The 24,133-nt window shown below is 46.5% G+C and overlaps 1 protein-coding gene across 1 annotated transcript in view; it reads right to left on the minus strand.

Annotated features, from left to right (window-relative positions):
- The window catches only part of Syne1 (spectrin repeat containing nuclear envelope protein 1), a 385,765-nt gene that overhangs the window by 109,618 nt on the left and 252,014 nt on the right, over positions 1-24,133 (minus strand). The window contains exons 92-102 of the mRNA XM_042700560.1: positions 22,582-22,752; positions 22,221-22,382; positions 19,850-20,044; positions 18,011-18,184; positions 16,219-16,410; positions 11,779-11,913; positions 9,206-9,312; positions 4,040-4,190; positions 1,677-1,808; positions 1,305-1,460; positions 299-508 (exon numbers count right to left, since the gene is read on the minus strand). Of these exons, the coding sequence (XP_042556494.1) occupies positions 299-508; positions 1,305-1,460; positions 1,677-1,808; positions 4,040-4,190; positions 9,206-9,312; positions 11,779-11,913; positions 16,219-16,410; positions 18,011-18,184; positions 19,850-20,044; positions 22,221-22,382; positions 22,582-22,752 (1,785 nt within the window). The remainder of the gene's footprint in view (positions 1-298; positions 509-1,304; positions 1,461-1,676; positions 1,809-4,039; positions 4,191-9,205; positions 9,313-11,778; positions 11,914-16,218; positions 16,411-18,010; positions 18,185-19,849; positions 20,045-22,220; positions 22,383-22,581; positions 22,753-24,133) is intronic.

The following is a 24,133-nucleotide window of genomic DNA, read 5'->3' on the forward strand; positions in this document are numbered from 1 at the left end:
CGCTTTTTAGTGGTTAAATGGAGAAAAGATTCTCACCAACTTTCTTGCCTGATCTGGCTTTGAACTGCAATCCTCAGATCGCAGCTTCCTGAGAAGCATGGGTGACAGGTGTGAGCCACCAGTGCCCACTGACTCTTGCTTTTCTAGAAGCATGACTCCGGTAGTTTCCTAAGCCTTTGGTTGAGTCTACTGGGCTTTCAGCAATGCGGTTACCTCTGGATTCAGTTGCCAAAGCCTTTGCTGATTATTGGCTGTCCGTGGAGAACGTGGAGAGATTCCTCCGCCCTGTCGTATTTACCTGGAAATTGAGGATATGCTGCAGTCTCTCCTTCATCTGCTGGCACCGCTGGCTCACCGCCGAGTCCAGCAGCGAGAGCCGGCCGTGGAGGGAGCCCAGCGTGCCTTCAATGACGTCTCGGTTATCACCACTCTCCGGAAACGTTTGTGAAAACAAGTGCTTGTTTTTATCCATCTCTTCCGACATTTCCTTAATGTCTTTGGCAAGAGCCTGGGGTTCCCAGAAGAAAAACCCCATTTCCCGGGTTAGCTCCAGAAATCACTAGGCAAATCAAGTCATTTCCTTAAAGCAAGTTTCCACAACAAATCTTCCTGCTTTAATAATCAGCACGTCCAGGCAATGAGTACATCTTCGAAGTGTTTCTCCAGAGATGTCCTCAAGGATGCTAAAACATCAGCGAATGCTAATCGCTTGCCTTGAGACAACTGAGCTTTGTCAATTGCTATTTATAAATTAAAGAATCGATTGGCATGCCGGCACTGGACTGTGAACTCAGGTCCTTACACTCTTGCTTAGCTATTTCCTCACTCCAAGCTGGTGCTCTACCACTTGAGGCATGACTCCTTTTCAGGCTTTTTGCTGGCTGACCAGAGATAAGAATCTCATGGACTTTTCTGCCCATGCTGGCTTCAAACCGTAATCCTCCTATCTCAGCCTCCTGAGTAGCTAGGGTTACAGAGTGAGCCACCAGTGCCTGGCCAATACTTATTTTTAAAGTCTGTCATTTGAGATGGGAAGATTTGGGAGACCCAACAGTTTTATACAAAAAGCTCCCCATTGTTCTCCTCTTCTTACACACACAAAGAAAGCATAAAAACGCAAATCTAAGTAGGACCGAGAGCTTTTTGTAGTTGAGCAATTCTGCTGTACAGGTACGGCTTGGAAATGTCTTTATGAACTTTAGAGCCGTGTTCTGCTTGTTCTTCTTTCGCTATGAGTAATATCCCCTTATCCACATTCTCCATGCTTGGAAATCCCCTGTGTGAAGGAGAATGGCCACACCTACCTCTTGGGTGAAGAGACAGGTCTCCGTTTCTTGGGGTAAAAGTACCGGAGCGACAAACAAACGCTCTTCCACATCATCCAGCCACGTGGACGTTGCTGATACCCCATCATACAGCTTCTGCTCCAGGCGGATATCCTGCCCCTTTGCCCTGGCCCCCTGGAAAAGACACGCACAGGCTCACACATACACACGTACCCAGGGATAACAAGCGCACCATGGTGGTCTGAGACATCAACGGGAAATCCCAGGGCCAGGAGCTTTGCGTCTGACGGACTCGGCCCTTGGGTCCAGCCTCTGCATTCACAATCCAGGCTGGAATCACGGAACCCAGACCGAGTCAAACCGAGTCAAGCACGGCCAGCGCATGCTTACCTGGGATGAAACCTCCTCCAAGGCCTGGCTCAGTCCTCCCAGCACTGACGTCACCGTGGCCGGGCCTTGCGTCTGCCCCTCGGCCCGGTGCGGAGGCATTCCCTGCAGCAGGCGGCTGGGCCGGCTGTACAGCTGCGGGTGACACGGGACATCTTACACGAGTGTTCTGTGCCATCAGCCCCCCCGGGCCCCGGCACGCTCCAGTATACCAGTTTCTGTTTACAACACTTCACAGGGGAGCTTTGTCGGAAAGGTGTGGAATAGTTCCTGGGCTGGGTTACAGATCAGAAACTGGAGCGACGCAGGTCTCATCTGAAGCCACGCGGGGCATTCTGCCTCGAGGCTTGGAATTTATTGGAAGAAAAAAATTGCTCTGAGCAGTGGGGGCCATTAATTTAGAACTTGATCTTGTTAATTTAGAACTCTCCCAGAGTGTGTCTGTTTTTACCCAGATGAGTCCACCTGTATGCAAGAATGCTGGTTTGTAAGTATAAAAAAGGAGGGACTTTGAAGGTAGATGCTGGTGGCTCACACCTGTATTCCTAGCTCCTCAAGAGGCTGAGATCTGAGGATCGCAGTTCGAAGCCAGGCTGGGAAGCAGAGTCTGTGAGATGTAAGACTCTCATCTGCATTAAAACTATCAAAAAAAAAAAAAAGCTGGAAGGGGAGCTGTGGCTGAAGTGATAGAGTCCAGCCCTGAGAAAGAAAAATTCAAGGACAGTGCCTAGGCCCTGAGTTCAACACCTAGGACTGGCACAAAGAAAGAAAGAGAGAAAGAGAAAGAGAGAGAGAGAGAGAGAGAAAGAGAAAGAGAGAAAGAAAGAATGGAAGGAAGGAAGGAAGAGAGAAAGAGAGAAAGGAAGGAAGGAAGGAAGGAGAAAGTTTGAAATCAGACAGATCTGTTCCTCCCTTCCAGTCTGCCTCTTCCCAACCTCTCGGCCCTTAGGTGTTAGCCTACCGGGGAAAGCTACAGGGCGAAAATAAAGTCTCAGGGTGTTTGGACGTGTTAATGGCTAGACTTCAATCATGCTCATGAAATAATGCTGCCATCCTGCTCCAAAATTGTGACTGGTGATGGGCTTTGTCCCTTCCCTTCCTTCCATTTTCACACCCAACAGAAGAAAACCACCTACGAGGGCCCACGATACCTAACAGTGTTCACATGCAACAAGTGTCCTAAGAAGAAGCGTCAGAGCGTTCCCTTTCCAACCCCAAAGGCAAGCGAGTCAGGACCACGAAGCCAGCCTCCAGCAGAACAGCCACCATGCGACAACGCTGGTGTGGGAACACAGGAGGAAAGAGGGAGCAAGACAGAGCACTCTTCCTCCGAGGCCAGCAGCGGGTCACGGGTGGACGGCCAGCTTCACCACTCAGGATGAGGCCTGTGGGTGCTCAGGGCTGAGTGAGCTGGAGGGCGAGCCCTGGGGGCTGTCTAATGTCCCGGACAGAAAGTAGGCAAGAAATAAATCAGCATAAATCTGGACCCCTCAGAAGCAAGAACAGGCCCTGGGTCAAGGCTGCATCTCCTGCTTACAGTGAGAACGGCAGCTTCCTCCGATCGATGGTAAAGGACCTGAAGTTTCTGTTGATGGTGGTCACTTCTTGGAGCAAGCCTGGATAGACAGAGCCCGGTCCGCCTCCTCTTGATCTCCCCTGACCCCTGGCTTCTGCATTTGGTGGACCAACCACCATTATGCACCTGCCTGTTCGGTTCCCTTGGATTTGGCACGCTTGGAGGAATGCAGCCCCCTTCCCAGCCCTCACCCCAGCCCAGCTGACCACCGGCATCTGCCTCTCTGACCCTGTGGGTTCCCAGCCTGGGTCTCATTAAGACCTTCTATACTGGACACAGGAAGCAGCCATGAAAAGTCAGCTGAGTTGACAACTTATCTCCAGATCAGGTAGATACTCTTTGGGCTAGGTGAGTATTCCCTTGACTCTACCTTCAACTTGAATGAATTATGCTAATACAGAATCAGATATGATCACCTTTGAAGAAATACGTTATCTGGACATTAAATGAGCTTTTACATACAAGTATACAATTATATAGGGAAAGGTGAAACTGGCTCATTCAGAAAAATGTAGAACTGGGCAGGACGGGTCACACCTGTAATCCTAGCACTGAGGAAGCCGAAACAGGAAGACTGTGAGTGCAAGGTCAGCCTGTCTAAAGAAAAGCGAATGAACACAATTTTCAAAAGGAAAGAAAATGAGAAAGCAAACAGGCAGAAGGCATCATGTGCACATGCCCTAGTTTGAACGCAATAATGAAGGGGTAGATGGCTGTCGTTAAATTCTCTGAGCATAAATGTAAACTCTCTAAGATATTCATTGATATATAAAAGAAAACAGTTTGCTACCGCTTGTTCCTGCTCCTGTTCCAGAACATTCTGTAGTAGTTTCTGCTTGGTACTAAATTCTTGATGAAGGTTTTCCCACTTCTTTCTCATCTGGTCTTCTGCCGACGACTTCTCCCCTTCCAACTCCTGGGATAACACATCAGGGTTTTCACTATTAGAAGAATAAATAATCTAAGTTTACAATGTGTGCAAAAGGACAAGACAGATCACTTACTGTGCGCTACACCTGGCCTGAAAACTAGTAACAAAATCATCTATTCATTCCTTTCCACATTAGAAGCATACATCAAAATACAAGCGTTGGGAGCAGGAGACGTGGTAAAATTAATCCCGAAGAACACTTTTTAAGGGCAACAAATGGATAATAGCTAAATACTAGATAAAAACAATCCCCCTCCCACTCAGAATTACAGTACAGTATGAATACAGAGGGGAACCCTAGGATAAGAAGCGTATAAATGAATTGGAAATCTTGAACATGTTCTTCAGCTCACTGAGAGCGTCTGCCCTGCAGAGAATATTAGGGCATGTAATGAGGGGAGGTTTGCTCTGGCCCACAGAACTCAGGCCTGGTGGGGTCCCCTGCTCTGCGCTGGAGGTTCGAGCCCTAGCACAGGAGAAGAAAAATAGTAAAAAAAAAAAAAAAATCCCCCACAGGCACACATTGGATCTGTGACACTGATGTGTTTCTCTTCAGCCAAGCCTCAAAGGTGAGCATCCACCTGCACTGGGCCCACAGGCCGGCCTGCCCAACGCCAGGCCTTCAGTAAATGAGGACTGGGAATGCTGAGAGGTACCAGGAATGATCAGCAAAGCTCAGCACGCAAGCCAGCCAAGAGGCCCAGCTACAAAGTAGCATGTTCACACCGGGCCCTCGAAGTGAAAAAAACAAAAATGAGGAGTCCACATATGCACTATTCCAGAGCTCGCTCTTCTCGAGCTTGTCTCTGGATACAGTCTTGTGAAGGGAAGCCTAGAAATTTCTAGAAGCCCAAGCCCCAGGATTGCTATCTTTTCTTTTTTTTAGCACAGAACTCAGAAAATCTCCCCTATCTGTTGGGGGCATGTAAAGTTATTTTGAACAGTGCTAGTAACAGCCAAAAAGTGATGGAGGGAAAGACGGAGGAAGGGTAGGAGGGAGGGATGGAGGGAAGGAATGGGAGGAGGAAGGGAGGGAGGGAGAATCAATTTTTAAAAATAAAATTAAAAAATAAAAATACATAAATAAATATATATAAATATATAAATAAATAAAATTTTAAAAAAGATGTTACATCTTTAGTTTTATATGAAAAACAGCAGCAGCAGCAGCAGCAGCAGCAGCAGCAGCAGCAGCAGCAGATCAATTCAAAGTTAGAACACAGCCTTCCATTTCCCCTGGAAACCATTCTCCTTCCCTCTCAATAGCAGTGGATTTCCAACTGAGTTCCCCTGGGCCTTGCACACAGGTGCTTGGTCTTTAACAGTCAATTTGGAATATGTGAAGCCAGTCACAATTGTAGTCTGGGAAAATCAACTCATAATTAAAAGGCTGAATCTAGTTGGGTGGTATTTTGGGCACTGTTATTCTCTTATTTTTTTTAAATACGCTTTTTCCTTTGGCTCCTCGCTGGCCCTTCATTCATAGCTATTTGTTTCCTTGGTGCTGGGGGGCTTGGAGAGAAGGGTTACAGGAAAATCAACTAAAATCCGCTGGAAGATGCTTTCGCCAGGGGCTTGGGACAGACACAGGAGGGCGCAGCATGGCCTTGAAATGCGTCTTGTGAAGACGGACCGCACTGTGTGGCAGGGCTCTTTGCAAAATCATTTTCGTATTTGAAAAAAAGCAAGTTGTGGTTGTTTGTCTGTCCCTCTGGGATCTTTCCAATGCTGAAGGCCAAGAAAAGGAAAGAAAAATAATCAGGACAAGGGTCGTGGCTGATCCTGCGGCTTGTGCCCGGGGCCTGGATGGAGGACATGTGTGCATTGGCCTTGTATAGAGAGGCGTGTCACAGGATACAGGAAACGAGGAGAAGGGAGTAAGAGGAAATCCACCGAGTGTAAGCAAAGACAAATCTTCCTTCAGTCAACACGGAAGAAATGGAGTGACCATTGACACATATTTATTAACTATTTTAATCTTGGTGGACAAGAGAGATGTGTGTGTGTGTGTGTGTGTGTGTGTGTGTGTGTGTGTGTGTGTGTGTGTGTGTGTGTGTATGTGAGAGAGAGAGAGAGAGAGAGAGAGTGTGTGTGTGTGCTATTCCTGGGGCTTGAATTCAACGCTTGGCACTGCTTCTGAGGTTTTTTGCTCAAGGTTAGAGCTCTAACAGTTGAGCCGCATCTCTACTTCTGGCTTTATTTTTATTTTTATTTTTTTTATTGTGAAAATACTGTACAGAGGGGTTACAATTACATGGGCAAGATAGTGAGTACATTTCTGGCTTTTTTGTGTGTGGTTAACTAGAGATAAGAGTTGCCCAGACTTTCCTGACCAGGCTGGCTTTCAACAGTGATCCTCAGATCTCAGCTCCTGAGTAGCTAGAATTACAGGTGTGAGCCAACAGTGCTCAGTAATACAGACATTTTGACTCCTTAACATTTTAACACAAGTTTTGCATTTTTAGTGTTATTTAAGTGAAAAGCTAAGGAAATATTTGCTACCCATATTCTATAATATCTATATGTACATAAAATGTAAGATTTATATGCGATAAACACTGATGTCCTATGATGTCAGCGTTGATGAAACTATCAAAGAAATACTTTAAATCCCCACACTTCTTTCTTCAAAGCTAATTTGATCATTACAGTGTTTTGGTTCTTATGCTGCACAGAAAATGCATGTACTTCATTTCACATTTCCAACTTAGGCCTGGTTGCTCTACCTAAGGTTTTTGTTGTTGTTGTTGCTGTTTGTTTGTTTGTTGCTCAAGGCTAGCAATATACCACTGCTCTTGAGCCACAGTTCCACATCCAGCATTTTTTGTGATTAATTGGAAGTAAGAGTCTCTGGAATTTCCTGCCTGGGCTGGCTTCAAATCATGATCCTCAGATCTCAGCCTCCTGAGTAGCTAGGATTCTAGGCATGAGCTACCAGAACCCACTAACATTATACATTTTTTTTTTTGGTTAAGACTATGCATAACATTTTTCTTCTATTTTTTCCTGCCTTTTCAATTATTTGGCATTATAAATTTTACTTTCTACCAAACTTTAAAAAAAGAAGACAACTTATCTTCCTAACACACATTCCTGGGGGAGGAAAAATTCATAATTGGGGAACAGAGCCCAAGTTATTTGCCGACAGAACTACCAAACTACGGTTCTGGATTGGACAGGAACATGGATGTTTCACTGAACTTCTTTTTTTAAAAAATGTATTCGATTTTTAAAAGAAAATTTCCTATAAACCCTCTCAGGTGATAACATTTTCATAACAAATTTTGGCTGAACTGGGATTTGAACTCCACACTTGCTAGTCTAGCGCTCTGCCACTTGAGCCACACCCCCTGCTTTTTTGGATTTCTTTTTTTCTTTTCAAGAGACTCCGTTTTTCCCCTGATTCAGCCTGGACACACTGTGACCCCATTCACACTGTGTGTGGGCTGGCAGGTTGCCCACACGGTGACCCCCTTTTACACTGCCTAGATTTTTGATGGCTGAGGTTCATTCTCATGAACTTTCGCCCGGGCAGGCCCCAAAGCACAGTTCTCCACTTCTCAGCCTCATGAGGAGTAGCCAGGGTGACAGGTATGAGCACCAGGGTTCATCCAAACTCGGCTTTTCATGCGTCACACTTTGGAAACGGTAGTCATCCCTTAGTACTCGTGGTCTACTGATGTGCCGTGGATACCCAGATCCCAGCAACAGACTGGGAGGGAAGACACAGAAGTGCTGACTCCTGCATTTCCTTAACCTTCAGACTAAAATCTTCAACTTGGAATTCCCCAATTTCCTTAGTTCTTATTTTAACATTTTATTTTTTCTTGAAGATTTTTAAAGTCTTCGCTCCAAACCAAGTCTTCAAGCTCAATGACTTTTGCATGTAGGAATTATGGAACTAGACCCATCTTGGGCTAATTACCCTCTCTAACCCATTTTGGAAGAGGCTGGGTATGGTCAACAGAGATTATGGGGAAGCATGAAAACAGAACAATGCAGCCTGGTAAAGTTGTATCTGGATGGGATAAGAGGAGCAAAAGGACATGATGAGAGGGATATTGATGGGAATACATTGTAAACCTGAATGGACACGTCATAATACAACCTCCACTTGCATTGTTAATGTATGCTAATTACAAAGATTGACCTAACAAGAAAAGTCAAGCCAAGCATAGTAGTGCACATCCAAGCTACTTGGGATGTGGAAATAGGAAGATTGTGAGTTCCAGAGCAGCCTGAGCAAAGTTAGCAATCTCAAATATAAGATAAAATCTTGGGACTGGGAGCTGGGGTGGGTAGCTTGAGTGGAAGAATACTTGTTAAATCGTGAGGCTGTAGGTTCAATCCCCAGGAGTACAAAGGAGAGGAGCAGGGAAGAAGAGTCAAGATATTGAGCAGTCTCAGCCATTTGCTTTTTAGAATGCCAAGGAAGATCTGCTCTTGAGAGGGAAATGTTCTACAGTTAGAAATAATCACTCAGTTAAAAACCATCCTGAGCCGGGCGCTGGGGGCTCATGCCTGTAATCTTAGAGTGTGAGGAGGCTGAGATCTAAGGATCACGGTTCAAAGCCAGCTCAGGCAGGAAAGTCTGTGAGATTCTTGTCTCTACTTAATCACAGTAAAATCCAGAAGTGGTGCTGTAGCTCAAGTGGTAGAGCATTAGCCTTGGGCCAAAGTAGCTCAGGGACAGTGCCCAGAGTTCAAGGCCTAGAACGGGGGGGTGGGGGGGAGGAGAGGGGGGAGGGATCCTGACTCCAATTTCATAATAAATTTACTATTTACTATTTGACTCAGGACACAAACCCTGAGCATAGTGGGACACTCATTAGCCATTACTGTCAGGGATGCTCAGACCATACGAAAGAAACAGAAAGGCTTAGCAGGTGGCGATGTTCAAGATCCTGAAATGAAAGCAAAACTTGCAGGTGTTTGAAATAATGAAGCTTCCGGTGTGATGTTCCCACTTCTTCCCCTGCAGGGAAACACCAGGGGAAGAGGACAGTCAGGGGTTTGGGAACATACCCCGGACTGCCTGGAGCCTCTGCCGAGTGCTGGGTGCGGATCTCCTCCCCACGGCTGGCCACAGAGCGGAGGAGGCTCTTCTGGGCCGCTAACTCTTCTTCCAACTCCTGTTCCAGGCAAAAGACAGACACAAACAACACCATCAGCCTCTCTGGCCATAGGCCGGCCCTTCTGAGATCACTGTTTGCAATTGACTGTTGACGACCACACTTCTCTAGCTAGAAAATTCGCAGGGAACTTTGGCCATAAGGCTTCTAAATGTTCTTATTTTGTAAAAACCATGCGCTGCTGGCAGATCCTCCACATTTCCTTCCAAACTTAAACTGAAACCTTATCAGCTTTGATAAAAGTTAGTGGACCCAGAAAGAAGAAATCTGCTAGGCAACAGCTCCCTCCAGTGGTAGCAAGTGCACTTTCATCTTGCAGAACTGATTTTTTTTTTTGGTCTGGCCATGGGGCCTAAACTCTGGGCCTGTGCGTTGTCCCTCAGCTCTTCAGCTCAAGGCTAGCATTCTACCACTTGAACCACAGCACCACTTCCAGCTTTTTCTTATGTGGTGCTGAGGAATCGAACCCAGGGCCTCAGGCATGCAAGGCAAGCACTTTACCACTGAGCTACCTTCCCAGCCCCTTGCAGAAGTGTTGAGCTGCCTGGGATCAAAATCCTGCACTCACATCACACACCTGACCAGCAAAGGATTTGGCTTTACTTTTCCAGTTGTAGTAAAGGATTTTTCTCCTGGAAAAATATTTTCTTCTCTCTTTTAAAAAATACAATATAGGGGCTGGGAAGGTGGCTCAGTGGTAGAGCGCTTGCCTTGCATGCATGAGGCCCTGGGTTCGATTCCTCAGCACCACATAAGCAAAAAGAAAAAAGCTGGAAGTGGCGCTGTGGTTCAAGTGGTAGAATGCTAGCCTTGAGCTGAAGAGCTGAGGGACAGCGCCCAGGCCCAGAGTTCAGGCCCCACGACCAGACCCCCCCCCCAAAAAAAACCCAAAATAATAAAAAATACAATATAGGGCTGGGATGGTAGCTCAGTGGTAGTGCTTGCCTTGCATGCATGAAGCCCTGGGTTCCATTCCTCAGCACCACATAAGCAGAAAAACACAGAAGTGGCACTGTGGCTCAAGTGGTAGAGCACTAGCCTTGAGCTGAAGAGCTGAGGGATGGTGCCCAGGCCCCAAGTTCAGGCCCCATGACTGGCAAAAAAAACAAAATGAAATAAAAATACAAGGGTGTGTGTGTGTGTGTGTGTGTGTGTGTGTGTGTGTGTGTGTGTGTGTGTGTGTGTGTGTGTGTGTGTGTGTGTGTGTGTGTGTGTGTGTGTGTGTGTGTGTGTGTGTGTGTGTGTGCCAATTCTAACTCAGGCTTGAGTGTTATTCCTGAGCTTCTCTGTTTGTGGCTGGTCACTCTACCACTTAAGTTCAGGCCCCATGACTGGCAAAAAAAACAAAATGAAATAAAAATACAAGGTGTGTGTGTGTGTGTGTGTGTGTGTGTGTGTGTGTATACCAATTCTAACTCAGGCTTGAGTGTTATTCCTGAGCTTCTCTGTTTGTGGCTGGTCACTTTACCACTTAAGCCATGCTTTCATTGCTGGCTTTTTGCTGGTAAACTGGAGATAAGAGTTTGGTAAATTGGAGATAAGAGTTTCTCAGACTTTCCTGCCCAGGCTGGCTTCACCCTGTGATCCTCAGATCTCAGCCTCCTGAGTAGCTAGGATTGCAGGTGTGAGCCACTTGGAGCCCAGCTAACACAATATTTTCTCATATACCTTTTATACAAAGTTAAAATATCAAGGAAAATCAGTTACCTTGATCCAAACTCCATTTTTTTCCCACTAGACAAGTTGCCAATCCTCTTTTATGATGGTGTTTACCCAAAAGTAAAACCAAATTGGATTTCTTTGGGGAAATAATAAGCCAGTCAAGCTTCTCCCAATTTGAAGAGGCTTTCCTGAGATTGTGATTGTAAAAAAATGGATTCCAATGGGGCCAATCAGAAAGTAAGAGCGTTCCACGAGGAAGAGGACGGTGGCAGAGTCGTACTGTTTGTGATCTTAAATAGAGGCTTCTCTTACCAGCCCAGCCATCACCAGTCACGGGTGAACCACTGAAAAGATCAGCCAACGTCTTGCTTCTTTCAAAGAGAGGGGAAAGGCCACAGTATAACCCCTGCTTTCACTATATTTGATGTCGGTATAATTTGTGGAGAAGGGGAAAAACAAGTCGTTTAAGGATACAGGTGGACTCGTTGCAACAATGAGAAGTACAAGTTGTCATGTCAAAAACGAACTTTACAACTTGGTGGGGGAGGATTGGGGAGGGGGAAAGGGGGGATGGGAAGGGATGGGAAGGGGAAACAAAGGAGGAGGCTGCAATGCTTAATAAGAAATGTACTCATTATCTTGCCCATGTAATTGTAACGCCTCTGTACAGTATGTTCACAAAAAATAAAAATAAATAAAAAAATAAAAATAAGAGAGAGGGGAAAGAGACCCTTTAGTAAAGAGCCAACTGGTCCTGTGGAAACAGTTCCCTCCGGTTCTTGGAAGAAGTACGACGCGCCTTACTTTTTGTTGCTGGAGACTGCTCTGGCGCTGGTGCGTCCGCGTGGTGCGTGCTTGAGCCAGCCATTCCTGCACACCAGGGCTCTGAGCGGCTGTGGGGTCCGAATCTCTCTCCTCCTTCTCTTGTGTGGCTCCCTGCTTTGAAGGAAACAGAAACGGAGGGGTCAAATGACATGCAGGCAAACCTTTTCCCCATGGTGTGGTCTGTGATAATTATACCAAAAGAGCAGCCTTGGGGCCTGAAGTCATATATTTTGTATTTTTAAGACCAGAACCCAAAAGCCATCAAAGTCATGGTATTTTCCTGGGCAAGAGCAATAAATGGGTCATTCTATTCAGAAATATTGGAGGGAGAAAGAAATGTGACTCAGATGTGGTCATGGGGTTTTATAGCAAAAGTGTGTTTGTTGTTTTCTTAACCAGACGATAACATTAGATCCTTTGAGGATGCGTTGTTAAGACATATCAAAGTGGAGTGTGCTCAAGTCCTCATCATACCACGTTTGTGACTGTCTCTCCCTGCTCTTTTCTCTATCCAGGTCATCATCCATCTACACCTGCATGTATGTGGGGGGGAGGGGGTTCCTATTTCTCGAAGGATACTAAGGATACTAACCAAAAAAGATCCCTAGACTTCTGAGACATACTAAGTCCACAGTTGAATCCACACTCTAGAACTGGGAAAAACCTTAGACTTCTGAGCTGACCGCCAGCCCCAGTGAGAGAAATCAGACCGGGGCTCAAGGTCCAGGCCTCTGCTCAGTCCTGGCGGGCAGCTCGGCTGGCTGAGAGACACACCCACACGAGGAAAGCACTCTTCTTTGTGTGTCTGGGCACTCACTGCCCCACGGGGGTGCAGACTCAACCCACGCTGCTTCCCATCGATTAGTTCAAAATCCACGTCACCCCTGGGGAAGCGGTGGTGTGTGGAGAACTGGCCTGGCCGTGAGATGTGCCTTCCAAAATAATTTACTTGATGGCTATGAGAACGGGGATGCACAGAGGGATTCCGACTGCATGGGGCAGGTAATGAGCACATTGGCTTTCATACACATATGCACACGAATGCCCAGACATAAGGTAAAGAAGACAGAATCATCAAAAAGTTAAAGAGAGAGAGAGATCTCTTGTTTCCCTCTCTTGGAGTTCGTTTGAATGAATGCTATTTTAAATACACACGCAGAGGTGCGCAGGCATTGAGTGTCTCCCTTTGAAGTATCTCCTTTTCGGCTCTCAGTGTGTGTGAGAGATGCATCTTTGATGGGCGGGTTCTGGTCCGGCCGCTCTTGTGATTCTGTCTGTGCTCTGGGTGTCATGAGGTGGCATTTGCTCCTGTGCATGAGAGTTGTGCAGGCCTCACAGCCATGAGCCGGCAGACTTGGGAATGCGTCCTCTGAAACACAAATCCTCCCTCACGCCAACTTCTGCCAGACGCGTTGTCGCAGTGGTGGAAACCCCACCAAACCCACGGGGCCCCACCGCGCCAAGTCCACTGCACAACCTGCGTGGAATGGATGGCCAGCGACCAGTGACATCCGTCACCAGCCAGCCCACCTCCCAGGAATGCTTGTCAAAAGTAATCACTGAGCTGGGCGCCTGTCATCCTAGCTACTCAGGAGGCTGAGAGCTAAGGATCACAGTTCAAAGCCAGCCCAGGCAAGGAAAGTCTGGGAGATTTTTATCTCCAATGAACCATCAGAAAGCCTGAAGTGGTGCTGTGGCTCAGGTGATAGAAGAGCTGAAGAGCTCAGGGACAGCGCTCAGGCCCAGAGTTCAAGCCCCACAACTAACCAAAAAGAAAAGAAAAAGTAATCACTGAGCATTGTGTTCTGACTCTGTCCTTTCAGGAATAAGCTCTGGAGACACTGTCTCTTCCAGGCAATGAAGAGACCATTTCTGGTCAGATGGGATCCATAGAGAATGAGCAGAATGAGGAGAAAAGCAGCTCAGGAGTCAGCGCACTACACCCAAGCCGCGCCCAGTGGCAGCCACTCAGCTGACAGCACAGCGGCCTGGGAAACCACTTCCTCTCCCTCATTTTCCTTAGCCATGATCTGTTTTTTTCAGAGTCCAGCCTGAAGATTTCTTTGGACACTTCCCCCAGCCCTCGGAAGCCACCAATTCCTCCAGTCTGGTTACCATCTTTAGATGGAAGCTGCTCCTTTCAGATTCTGCACACCTCACTGATACTTGTAACCAACAGCGGCGGACATGGCAGCCTCAGAACAACTCACATGCACAGACGAATGTGAAGGTTCCAAGGCTTACTACTCTCATCCACACCCTAGAGGAGATGGACGCGGCCTGTGCTGTGTGTGGCTACAATTGGTTGTTTTGGTGGTCAGTGACTTTCTCTGTGACTCAGTCATTCTGAAAACTAAGACTTGAATCACAAGAAGCAAAATGACTAAGAATCCTATCTAAGTTCCAGCTCTTACCCTCAGGGTACAGAGGCGCTGGCAGGAGGAACGTTTATGTGTTTCTTTGTGAGGTAGAAGATGGGCTCTCTCTCATAGAGAGGCAGGAGGCATGGTGGCGCCTGCCACTAAGTGTGGTAGTAGATGCCCTGGGGATTTGCAGGAGCACTGAGCAATTAGGTGTTACGGGGTTGGGCTGTGGCGTGTTGGGAGAGCATATGACTTTCTGGAGACAGAAAAGGACAGAGAACAAGATCAGGGCAGAGAACAAGATCAGGAGGTAGAGGAGGAGGAAAAAGAAGAAAGAAACGTGAAGATATTCCAATGTAGTTAAAGGATATAGCCTTACTAATTGAGAGATGGCAGATTTTTTTTTTCCCCAGTTAACTTTAGTTAATTTCAGACCAAGTCTAGATTCCTTTCATTTTCTACATAAGGTGAAATGGCCCTTTGCATTACATCCATAACATAAACAGGGTTACTTTTATCCCCTGGGGTGGAAAAAATAACCAAAGTACCTCAAAAACTGAAAAAGCCTAATAGTTTTTTAAATCCCATCGATATTCCATATGCTAGAAATGTACCAGATGAAAGATGGCAAGTGTTTATAGGTATTTTGAAAATAACCAATGAAGGCTGGGAAGATGGCTCAGTGGTAGAGCGCTTGCCTTGCATGCCTGAGGCCCTGGGTTTGATTCCTCAGCACCACATAAGCAAAATGAAAAAAGCCGGAAGTGGCGCTGTGGCTCAAGTGGTAGAGCGGTAGCCTTGAGCTGAAGAGCTGAGGGACAGCGCCCAGACCCGAGTTCAGGCCCCACAACCAGATCCAAAAAAATAAAAAAAGAAAAGAAAAAGAAAATAACTGATGACTAGTTTCAATGCAGCTGAAAATTACCTTGTTGGCATTCTGTTAGTATCTATAGACCACCCCCCAGTAGCCTCAGGAAAGCTTTCAGCTGTGGCAGAGACAGAACTTCATCCAATTTAAACAATTTCCTGGCACCATGGGTGGGAGCTATGGGGTGGGGCTTGTGGCCCTCTCTAGACCTGACAGCTTCAACCCGGACTGTCTGCAGGCCCCGCAGTTCTGCCCTCTCCCACATAATTCAGACTGGGAGCAGTTGATTGTTCTCATCACTCAGGCTGTGGCTTCAGTGTCTATTGGCAGCATTGCTCGCATTACAATCCTCAGGACGGTTTATGTCACTTAAGTGAAATAAGTTTAACTTTAAGTTTTCCTTCAGAGGTTCCATTTACCCACCATCAACCATAATCCAGAAACATGGCTTGTCGTAACTCTGTCAGGACAGATGACTTTTTATTTAAGTTTATTATTAAAGTAGGTCTAATTTATTAGTTACTGCTGTTAACTTCTTCCTGGGACTAGTTTATAAACTAAACCTTCTCATGGGTATTGGCTAAAACATAGAGTGGCCTCAGAACACAGCCCTGTGGGTAAAGAGAGGTTTGCCTTGCTATAATTATTAAATGAAGATGAAAACACTGAGAGGGGATACAGTTCTAAGTTCAAGAACCTTGGCTTTCATTTGCACACTCTTCCCAGGCTCTGAAGGCCTGGGACCCGTGGCCCCTGCCTCATCTATGGTAAGAATTCGTTAGGTTCAATTCAAATGGAATACATGACAGTTCTAAAGTACGACCACTCAATTAAATAATCTGAGGACATGTAAAGGATATGCAGGAGAGGAGAAATGAACCAAAATTATAGGCATGTCAAAGCAGATCTTCACCCATGACCTGTGCTAAAACTTGAAGGGTAATTATTTTGAACTTTGATTAGTTTTCACTTTCTTGTCTCACACTGACTGTTCTCTTTGGGTTCATGGACTCAAGAAATCTGAACAAAACCTCACTGGAAAACCCATGTAAAAGGCAGCGTGTGAACACTCAGCTTGCTGACATGTGTCAGACAGCGGCGTCTGGCCACCTGTTCCATCCTCAGCCTAACACTGCCACAGCTCAACTCATCTCACCTGTGGGCTGGGGGCCAGCCCTGGGCACCCACCTGGATGTCGAGCTGCTTGTGGTGGAGGGCTTTCTGCAGCTCCAGGAGGCTCCCCTTGAGCGTCCGCAGCTTCACAGCCAGCTGCTCGGCTTCGTCCTTCGTGTGGGCCTTGCCTTCCAGCAGCAGGTTCTCGTTGTGGACGGACAACTGCGACAGGGCCACCACCTTCTGCTCGATCTCCACCAGCATGTTCTGGAACAGCAGGAAAAGCATGGGAGCTGCATATCCCACCAGCCCTTGGGAAGACTGCATCCTGAGAGAGGAGCAGGCTTCCCCTGGTTCCATTTGTCACTTCGAAAAGTGTGTGGATTTTTGTAATTGCCTGGGTTTCTTAATTCGACACTCCCTCCCCTCCCTCTCTGTCTAAGGTATAGGGGCAGTATTGAAGATTTGAAGATGGGGTCTCCTAGCTACTAGACAAGTGTTGTACTACTTGATTCACATTCCCAGTAGTTTATTTCATTTTATTTTTTAGTTTGTTTTTGACCGAATCTCCTACTTTTGCCTTGGTCAGTCTCAAACCACCATCCTCCTCTCTTCGTCCTCAGAGCTGAGATTACAGGCATGTGCTACCCCACGCCACGGATTTTCTATTTTCAAGGCTATGTATTATACAATAATCCCCTGGAAATGACACATGAGAAGCATATTTTATCTAGTGTCAACAAATAATGAGAGTGTTATCCCATTACTACTGTCATTTTAATGTTTTAGTGTTAGATTAGGAGACATATATAAAAATATCAAGCAATCAACCTTTTTTTTCTTGTCACCTTGTAGAGAACTCTCGTTTCTCAACACATTGCTTCTTTAGGTTGATTATTTTTCTCCAGGTTATTGCCCTTATCTCTTTTTAAAATAAATGCTGTTCATTATTTGCCTGGGTCTGAGATTTACCCACATGCCCAGGTGTGGGGTGCCACTGCCCAGGGGTGGAATCCACAGGTGGGCCTGGAGGAGGGTTTAGGAGAGCAGGTCCTCTAAGTGGATCTCCGTGTGGGGATCTTTTCTCTTTTTCTCAACCAATCATGAGGCTAAAAGTCTTCTTTCTCCATTCACTCTGCCATGAGGTCCCGTGCTACCACAAGTTCAAAGCAACATGGCCAGTCCAGAGTGCATTGGGAGCTCTCCTGGTGTGCCAACACAAACCTTTCTTCTTTTTACACAGAGTTTCTTAGGCTTTCTATTACAGTAGCAGAAAACTAACATGCATTTTCTTCTATGTGTGTGGAAATTTTCCTAATAAAGAGCTAGGAAGACAGCATGAGAACAAAACCTTTAATGTAAGTAACTCCTCACATCAATTGCCAGAGACCTAACATGGGAGGAAGTAAAAAGTTCTCTGCTTCAAAAGCTCAGGACCACTGGCTCATGCCTATAGCTTTAGTTACTTGGGAGGCTGAGATCTAAGTATTGCAGTTCAAAGCCAGCCCAGGCAGGAAAGTCTATGAGACTCCTATTTTCAATTGACCAGCAAAAAGATAGAAACGGAACAGTGGTAGAGCACTAGCCGAGTCTTCTTATTTGTTTTGCATTTCCCTTGAACTACTAAACACAAATGTTTTGAAACACATCCACTGGAAAGCAGAATATTTTGTCCAGTGTGGATCCTACTGACAGTACGGGATAGGTTCTGGTTTTGGTTTTTCCCTAAATCGCGTGCACATGTGGGCTCACTCAAGCTTTTAGGCCCCCGACGCCTATAGAGAGCATGGGTGGTGAAGAATCACGTGTGTGCCCCGAGACGCTCGGCCTTTGTCTCCTGTGTGGGGTGTGGGGGACGCAGGCCTACCTGGCAGTCCTCCAGCTGGGCCTCCATGTCCATGGGGTCCTTGGGGGCAGCCAGCGCGACATCCAGACTGGCCTTGGTGTTCAGGAGCCAGTGGTCCAGCTCGTCGGCCTCGCTGCGGTACCTCTGCAGGGCCTGCTCCTGCCGCTGCTCCTCCAGCTGCTCGTTCAGCTTCTCCTGGACGAGGTGGAGTAGAGCAGGACACAGATCAGTGGGGCTGGGGGGGAGGGGGGCCACCTTCTCCCACCCCGTCTATCTACATGGCAGGCCACAGCAGGTGTCGTGTCTTGAGATGAGTATTTTGGAAAGGGTTCCTTCATGACTCTCATGGGCCTTAGAGCTGAACATGACACCTGTAGATAGTATTCCAAGAAAACCAGGCAGTCATGGGAATGATGGAAATAAGCCAAAGATGAGAACCGAACAGTAGCATAAGGCAGCGGCTGGTAGATGACAACAGACACTTGAACTCAGTGTCTGAGAAACAGAAGGGAGTGGTGCGGACCCTGGCAAGTGGAAGAGCACTGACGGATTCTGCTCCCCAAAGAGGCAGCCAGCATGCAGTTTCATGGGAAACGGTGACTTGGTGTTGCTGAATCTTAAGTGAAATCCAAACTTCAGGTTCGACCTCTGGGCTTTTCAATGCTTAAAAATAATTTGTGTTGGAACAGACGCTAGTGGTTCATGCTTATAAGCCTAGCTACGCAGGAGACCAAGATACGAGATCTGAGGATTATGGTTCAAAGCCAGCCCAGGCAGGAATAACTGTGAGACTCTTATCTCCAATTAAGCACCCAAAAAAGCCCAAAGTGGAGCTATGGCTGGAGTGGTGGAATATTGGCCTTCAGCAACAGAGCTCAGGCCTAGGCCTCAAGTTCAAGCCCCAAGATCAATACCAAATCAATCGATAAAATGATTTGTGCTGAAAAATTTCTAGCTAATCATTTTATTTTGAAACCCCACAAGAGTAAGGTCCATATGAGTGAACGAAAGTTAACTCCTCAGATGGGTTAAATATCTTGTTTTTAAAATAATCTTAAAACTATTTCCCATTTGATAGTCTTTATTTAGAATGTTATTAGGTAGTCTAACATGGAGATTATCAGTAAGTAGGGCAGATACAATGATATTAAATAAAATAAGAAATGTAGGAGTCAGGTGCTGGTGGCTCATGTCTGTAATCCTAGCTACTCAGGAAGCTGGGATTTAAGATCTGAGGGTTGTGGTTTGAAGCCAGCCCAGTCAGGAAAGTCTGTGCGACTCTTATCTCCAATTAACCACCAAAAAAGCTGAAAGTGGAAGCATGGCTCAAGTGGTAGAGTGCCAGCCTCAAGTGAAAGAGCTAAGGGACAGCATTGTAGCTCTGAGTTCATGTCCCAGACCCAGTAAAAAAAAAAAAAAGAAGAAAGAAAAGGAATGAAATATATGATGAGCTGAATTATGATTTAAACCACAGGTAAATAAATGATATTCAATTCACATAGAATTGAGAGCCAGTGATGCACAGGAAGATTCTGGGAGACAGAGCAGGTGTGGTAGAAGTTTTCCTGAAACCTCAAGTCTAACCCAAGTGTAGAAATATTCTGCATAGTTTGGACCAAGAAGTATAAAGAATATCAACAGAAAAAAATCACTGATTTTTCATGCATGCATTGTGGTAGCCAGCATGGGTCTCTATCGCACAATATTGAGGTAACCGGATGGCGTGACTTTGCAAGCATGTTCTCATGAACGGATGTGGCCCGGCAGCCAGTGAGCGGGAGCAAGGGGGACCACCGTGGCCGCGCACAGGCCGTGCTGTTATCCTGATCCCGTCATCCTGACCTGGACCCCCCCTCTCACCTCCAACAGCTGCCGCTTTCCTGACGCCTTCATCCTGATGGTGGACATGCGCTCGGCCAGGACGGTGAGCGTGGACTGCAGGGCCAGCCGCTCCGCAGGGTCCGACTCCTGGCACTCGGCCACCAGCTCCGCCGCCAGGGCTGCCTGGAGCCCGCTGATCTCATCCTGCAGCGTGAGGATCTCGTCCATGAGGGCCTGCAGGGGACACTGAGGGTCAGACTCACCGATGGACTTCCGATGGGGAGACCAGACACAGCCTGGTGGGGTCTCGCATGCTCGGAGACTCTGCAGGAAGACTTTTCCCCCTGGACGCCACTGACCCAGCAACCTGGGGGCCGCTCACCCGGGTGGCGAAAGGGCGGTGCCCGGCAGAATTCCGGGGTGTTTCTGGTTGTAATAGGGCGACACCAACTAATGCCAGTGACCTATGGGCCTTCCCGGCTTGTCCGGGCCCATCTGTGACCGGGGAGTGCGTTCACTCACGGCTGCCTCTATGCTGGGAATACCGTAACTCATCACGGCTCCGTCTGATAAGACAGAGGAAGCCTGTAGCCCACTTCTCCACTCAGCTCTCAGAATCACGATTTCCAGGACCTCTTTTCTCAGGGCAGTCGATTCTGATCCTCCAATTGAGGATAGACATCTGTCCTCAATTCCTGGCTTCTGTTTTCTATTGGCATGGCTCACGGGCTGTTTCCAGTATGCCGACTATTGTTGTATTAAAATTCCAGGAGGTTGGGGATGGGCGGGAGATGGACAGAACTCCCAACCCCAGATAAGAGCTAGGGGAGGCAGGGAACACACAGGCAAACAGGGCCGGTCTCTTCAGATGACCTTATGGAGGCTGCCACAACGGCCAAACCAGATGGCAGGATCCTGAGCCCCTTCTAGAAGGGTCAAAGTTCAAACACTTGGAGGGTAGTGGTCTAGGAGATGGGTGGAGCTTGGAGGAGAATGGCATTGCTCTGGTCACTCGAGTCCCTGAGGGACCTCATCACTGAAATGAGGTAGGGAAACGAAGCTGTAATGGTGTTGCTTTAATCTCCTCCTTCACGCCCCCCCCCCCCCCCCCCGTTCCCCAAGCCTGGTGGTTCACATGAGCTGGCAGGAACCCTTCCAGAAGGCGGTTCATCAGCAACCACCAAAAAGGCCTAAAAATCGATGAGTGTGCATTTCAATATCTCTCTTAAGAAGTTACAAAAGTGTCAGAAATGAGAAACCACTATTGCTCAAGGTGCAGACTTCAGATGAGATGTTCACATCGTCTGTGTTATCCTGAGAGACCCCGTGTTACAAAAGCAGGAGATCCTATCTTACTCCACCTAGGAGTATTGTCTATGGCTGTCCTAGCTGGAAAGATAGAGAACCTTCAGGACAGAAGTATAGAGCTTCATGTACACACACACGCACACACACACACACACACACACACACACACACACACACACACACGGTCCTCTTACATGCTGTGCAAACACCCTCGGCCATTTATTGACTTGCCTGCATTGACAGGCATGTGCCATCATACCAGGCTTTTTTTAATGGCTCTTAATTCCTATCCAGTAATGACATCTTCCTCCCTCCACCCCCCTCCTCCCCACCATCCCTCAGGCTGCTGTAGGCTTGTCCCAGGCTCCTGTGCTCTGGACAGCAGTAGGTGCCACCTTCACGTCACAACACCTGACACACAGGTGAACACCTGGCTGTGTAGACTGCAATGAGTCTGCACACCTGTGCTGTGGGTCCACAACACAGCATTACTGAGGACGTCTCCATATAGATGGGCTTCTAAAACCAGTGCATTTCCAATGTCACCTGATTGACTTAGGTTACTATCACCAGCTCTGTTCTCTTCATAAAGGGGAAGCTCTGTCTAACTTACGTAACCATTCCTAAAATTCCTGAAGTCAGAACAATCGCCAGACAGGAGCCAGCACCCCCCAGATGCCATCCAACTGCACCTTTGCCCACAGCAACCTGAAACTTACTCTATTTCAAGAGCTAGTGGTTTGGACACCCACCGGCTAGTATTTCAGTGGGTAGATTTGGGGTGCATTTTATCCTGACAACACTGACACTCACAATAACATCAAAACCCTCTGGCCACGGTAAGGAAAGACACTTTGTGAAAGAGGAGGAAATAAAACAGCATGAATGCGTGGAGCTTGTGAAAGGGAACACGCGGGGTCGGCTTCTGTTTTCCTCTGTAGAGCGCTCCGGGGAGCCGTGGCAGGTGTGGCCTACCACGGTGTGGAATTCACCCCCATGATCCCACCACGTGGAACCTTGCATATTCCACCAGAACGGCCAGCGGGGAGGAGCTCACCACACCCACCCGTCAAGCGGGAAGCTGAAGCCCCACCATGTTTACCTGATGCTCAGCCATCTGGCTCTCTGGACTTCGGCTGGGCTGAAGACCCTCGCTCAGCTTCATCTCCATGGCTTCCATCTTTGTGGAGATGGACTGCAGAGAGTCTTGGTATTTCTGTTGGCGTTCCAGGGCTTCATAGAGGGTGCGCTGCTTTTCACTGATCTGGACAAGAAAAAGGGATCTTAGCAACAGTGGGCGACCTCTTATCTTCCAGCTTACCACACTCCTTTCCTCCTTGCTTTACCCAACTGGGGGCTGGATGTGTAACTGCGTGAGTTGCATAACACTGAAGGAGATGGGTGAGTGTAAAACCAATCCCTAGCTGGTATGGCTGGGGGGTGGGGGGTAGTGGGAGACTTACCACATTTTTTAAGGTTTCCCAAGAACGCTGCAAATCACTCAGCTTGGCAGTAGCAGATGGTTCCAGGCCTAGTTCGTAGGACTCCTGAGATGCCACCACCGGGCTGGGGGCAATCCGTGAAGCGTCCAGCTGTAACCTCTCAGCAGACAGGGCTTGGTAATAAGCAATGTCCTGGGAGAAGAAGATCAGTATTACAGTCAACGTGCAGACCAGAGTCTGGATCAATAAGCCCTTGGGTACCATTGACCATGCAGAATGAAGGGTCTTGGAACTGGGGCCTGAAAGGAGTTTATCCCTTTTTCTAGGGCCTAAGTGAGTACGTGCTTGAGACAAGAATTTAAAAATACCAAAGAATATTCTAATTCTTTTATGGTTGTGGTTAATAGACAGAATCAATTTTAGCAACATTTATTGTTGTGTAACAAAAGGAAAATACTACCCACTTGGTAATTTTTTTCCCAAGAAAGTTCTTTACATTCAAATAAGGAATTGCAAATAAAGATCTGTTTGATCTCTCGTGATATGTATTTAAAAAAATTTTTGTTGATAATGAAAGTGATGTGCAGAGGGTTTACAGTCACATAAATCAGTAAAGAATACATTTCTTTTTATACAACATCACCTCTTCTCTTGCTCTCTCTCCCAGTTTAATGACAGATAGTTAAAATGGAAGGTCTAGCAACTCTTGGAAATACATATTTTAAAAAAGTTACTCAGGGACATATTGATGTTGGTGTTGTCTCCCACAAGAATGAGCACCAAAACTACCCTAGAACACCAATGAATTAAGAAGAAAAAAATTAAAGAAAGGGGGACATGTTCTTCAAAGGAAATCACTGGAGATGGGTTCACTGCAAATGAAACCTATGGTCCAAATTCCTAGTAAACATAACTTTGCCAATATTTCAGATGGCCAAAATTTATGCCTTATTTTATATTCTATGACATGACAATACAAAGGATTTAAGTGTTGTACAAGCATTTGAAGACTGAGCAAAACAGCAACATCATAGAATCTAAGTGACCTAGCTACTAAACTATTGTTCAGTGCTCTAATGAAAGTTCTGAATAATTTTAAAAGCATTTCTTAAAATAAATAAATCTATAGACACTAACTTGACAGCTGCAGCCCAATGATCATTCTCTGTGTCTAGGTTTATTATTCACAGAAACACATGCAAATATTTTAATATTAAATGTGGGGGAATATAATGAGGAAATTGAAAATATCTAGGACAGGAATAATAAAAAAAAAAAAGCTTTTCTTCTATTCCTTTCCTGCAAGACCCCAAAATATCATCAGAGTGGATGAGGAAGGCTTAGACTTTTGAATGTTTTAATCTCCTGGGTTATAAACAACATTGTATGTTTTATTAGAATTGAAATTTACTCTAGAAAGATTATATGATTGATGTGTTTCAATAACTTCTAGTATACTTATCTGTCGCTTGATACAAGTTGAATCAGGATGTAACTAGCAATATTGACCATCTGTATGTTGCTGTTATAATCACTGTAATTCTACTCATAATTGTAATGTTAAAGATGAGGG

This window comes from Dipodomys spectabilis, unplaced genomic scaffold, assembly GCF_019054845.1.
Source record: "Dipodomys spectabilis isolate Male_0828 unplaced genomic scaffold, ASM1905484v1 ptg000001l, whole genome shotgun sequence".
In the NCBI taxonomy this organism is placed as follows: domain Eukaryota; kingdom Metazoa; phylum Chordata; class Mammalia; order Rodentia; family Heteromyidae; genus Dipodomys; species Dipodomys spectabilis.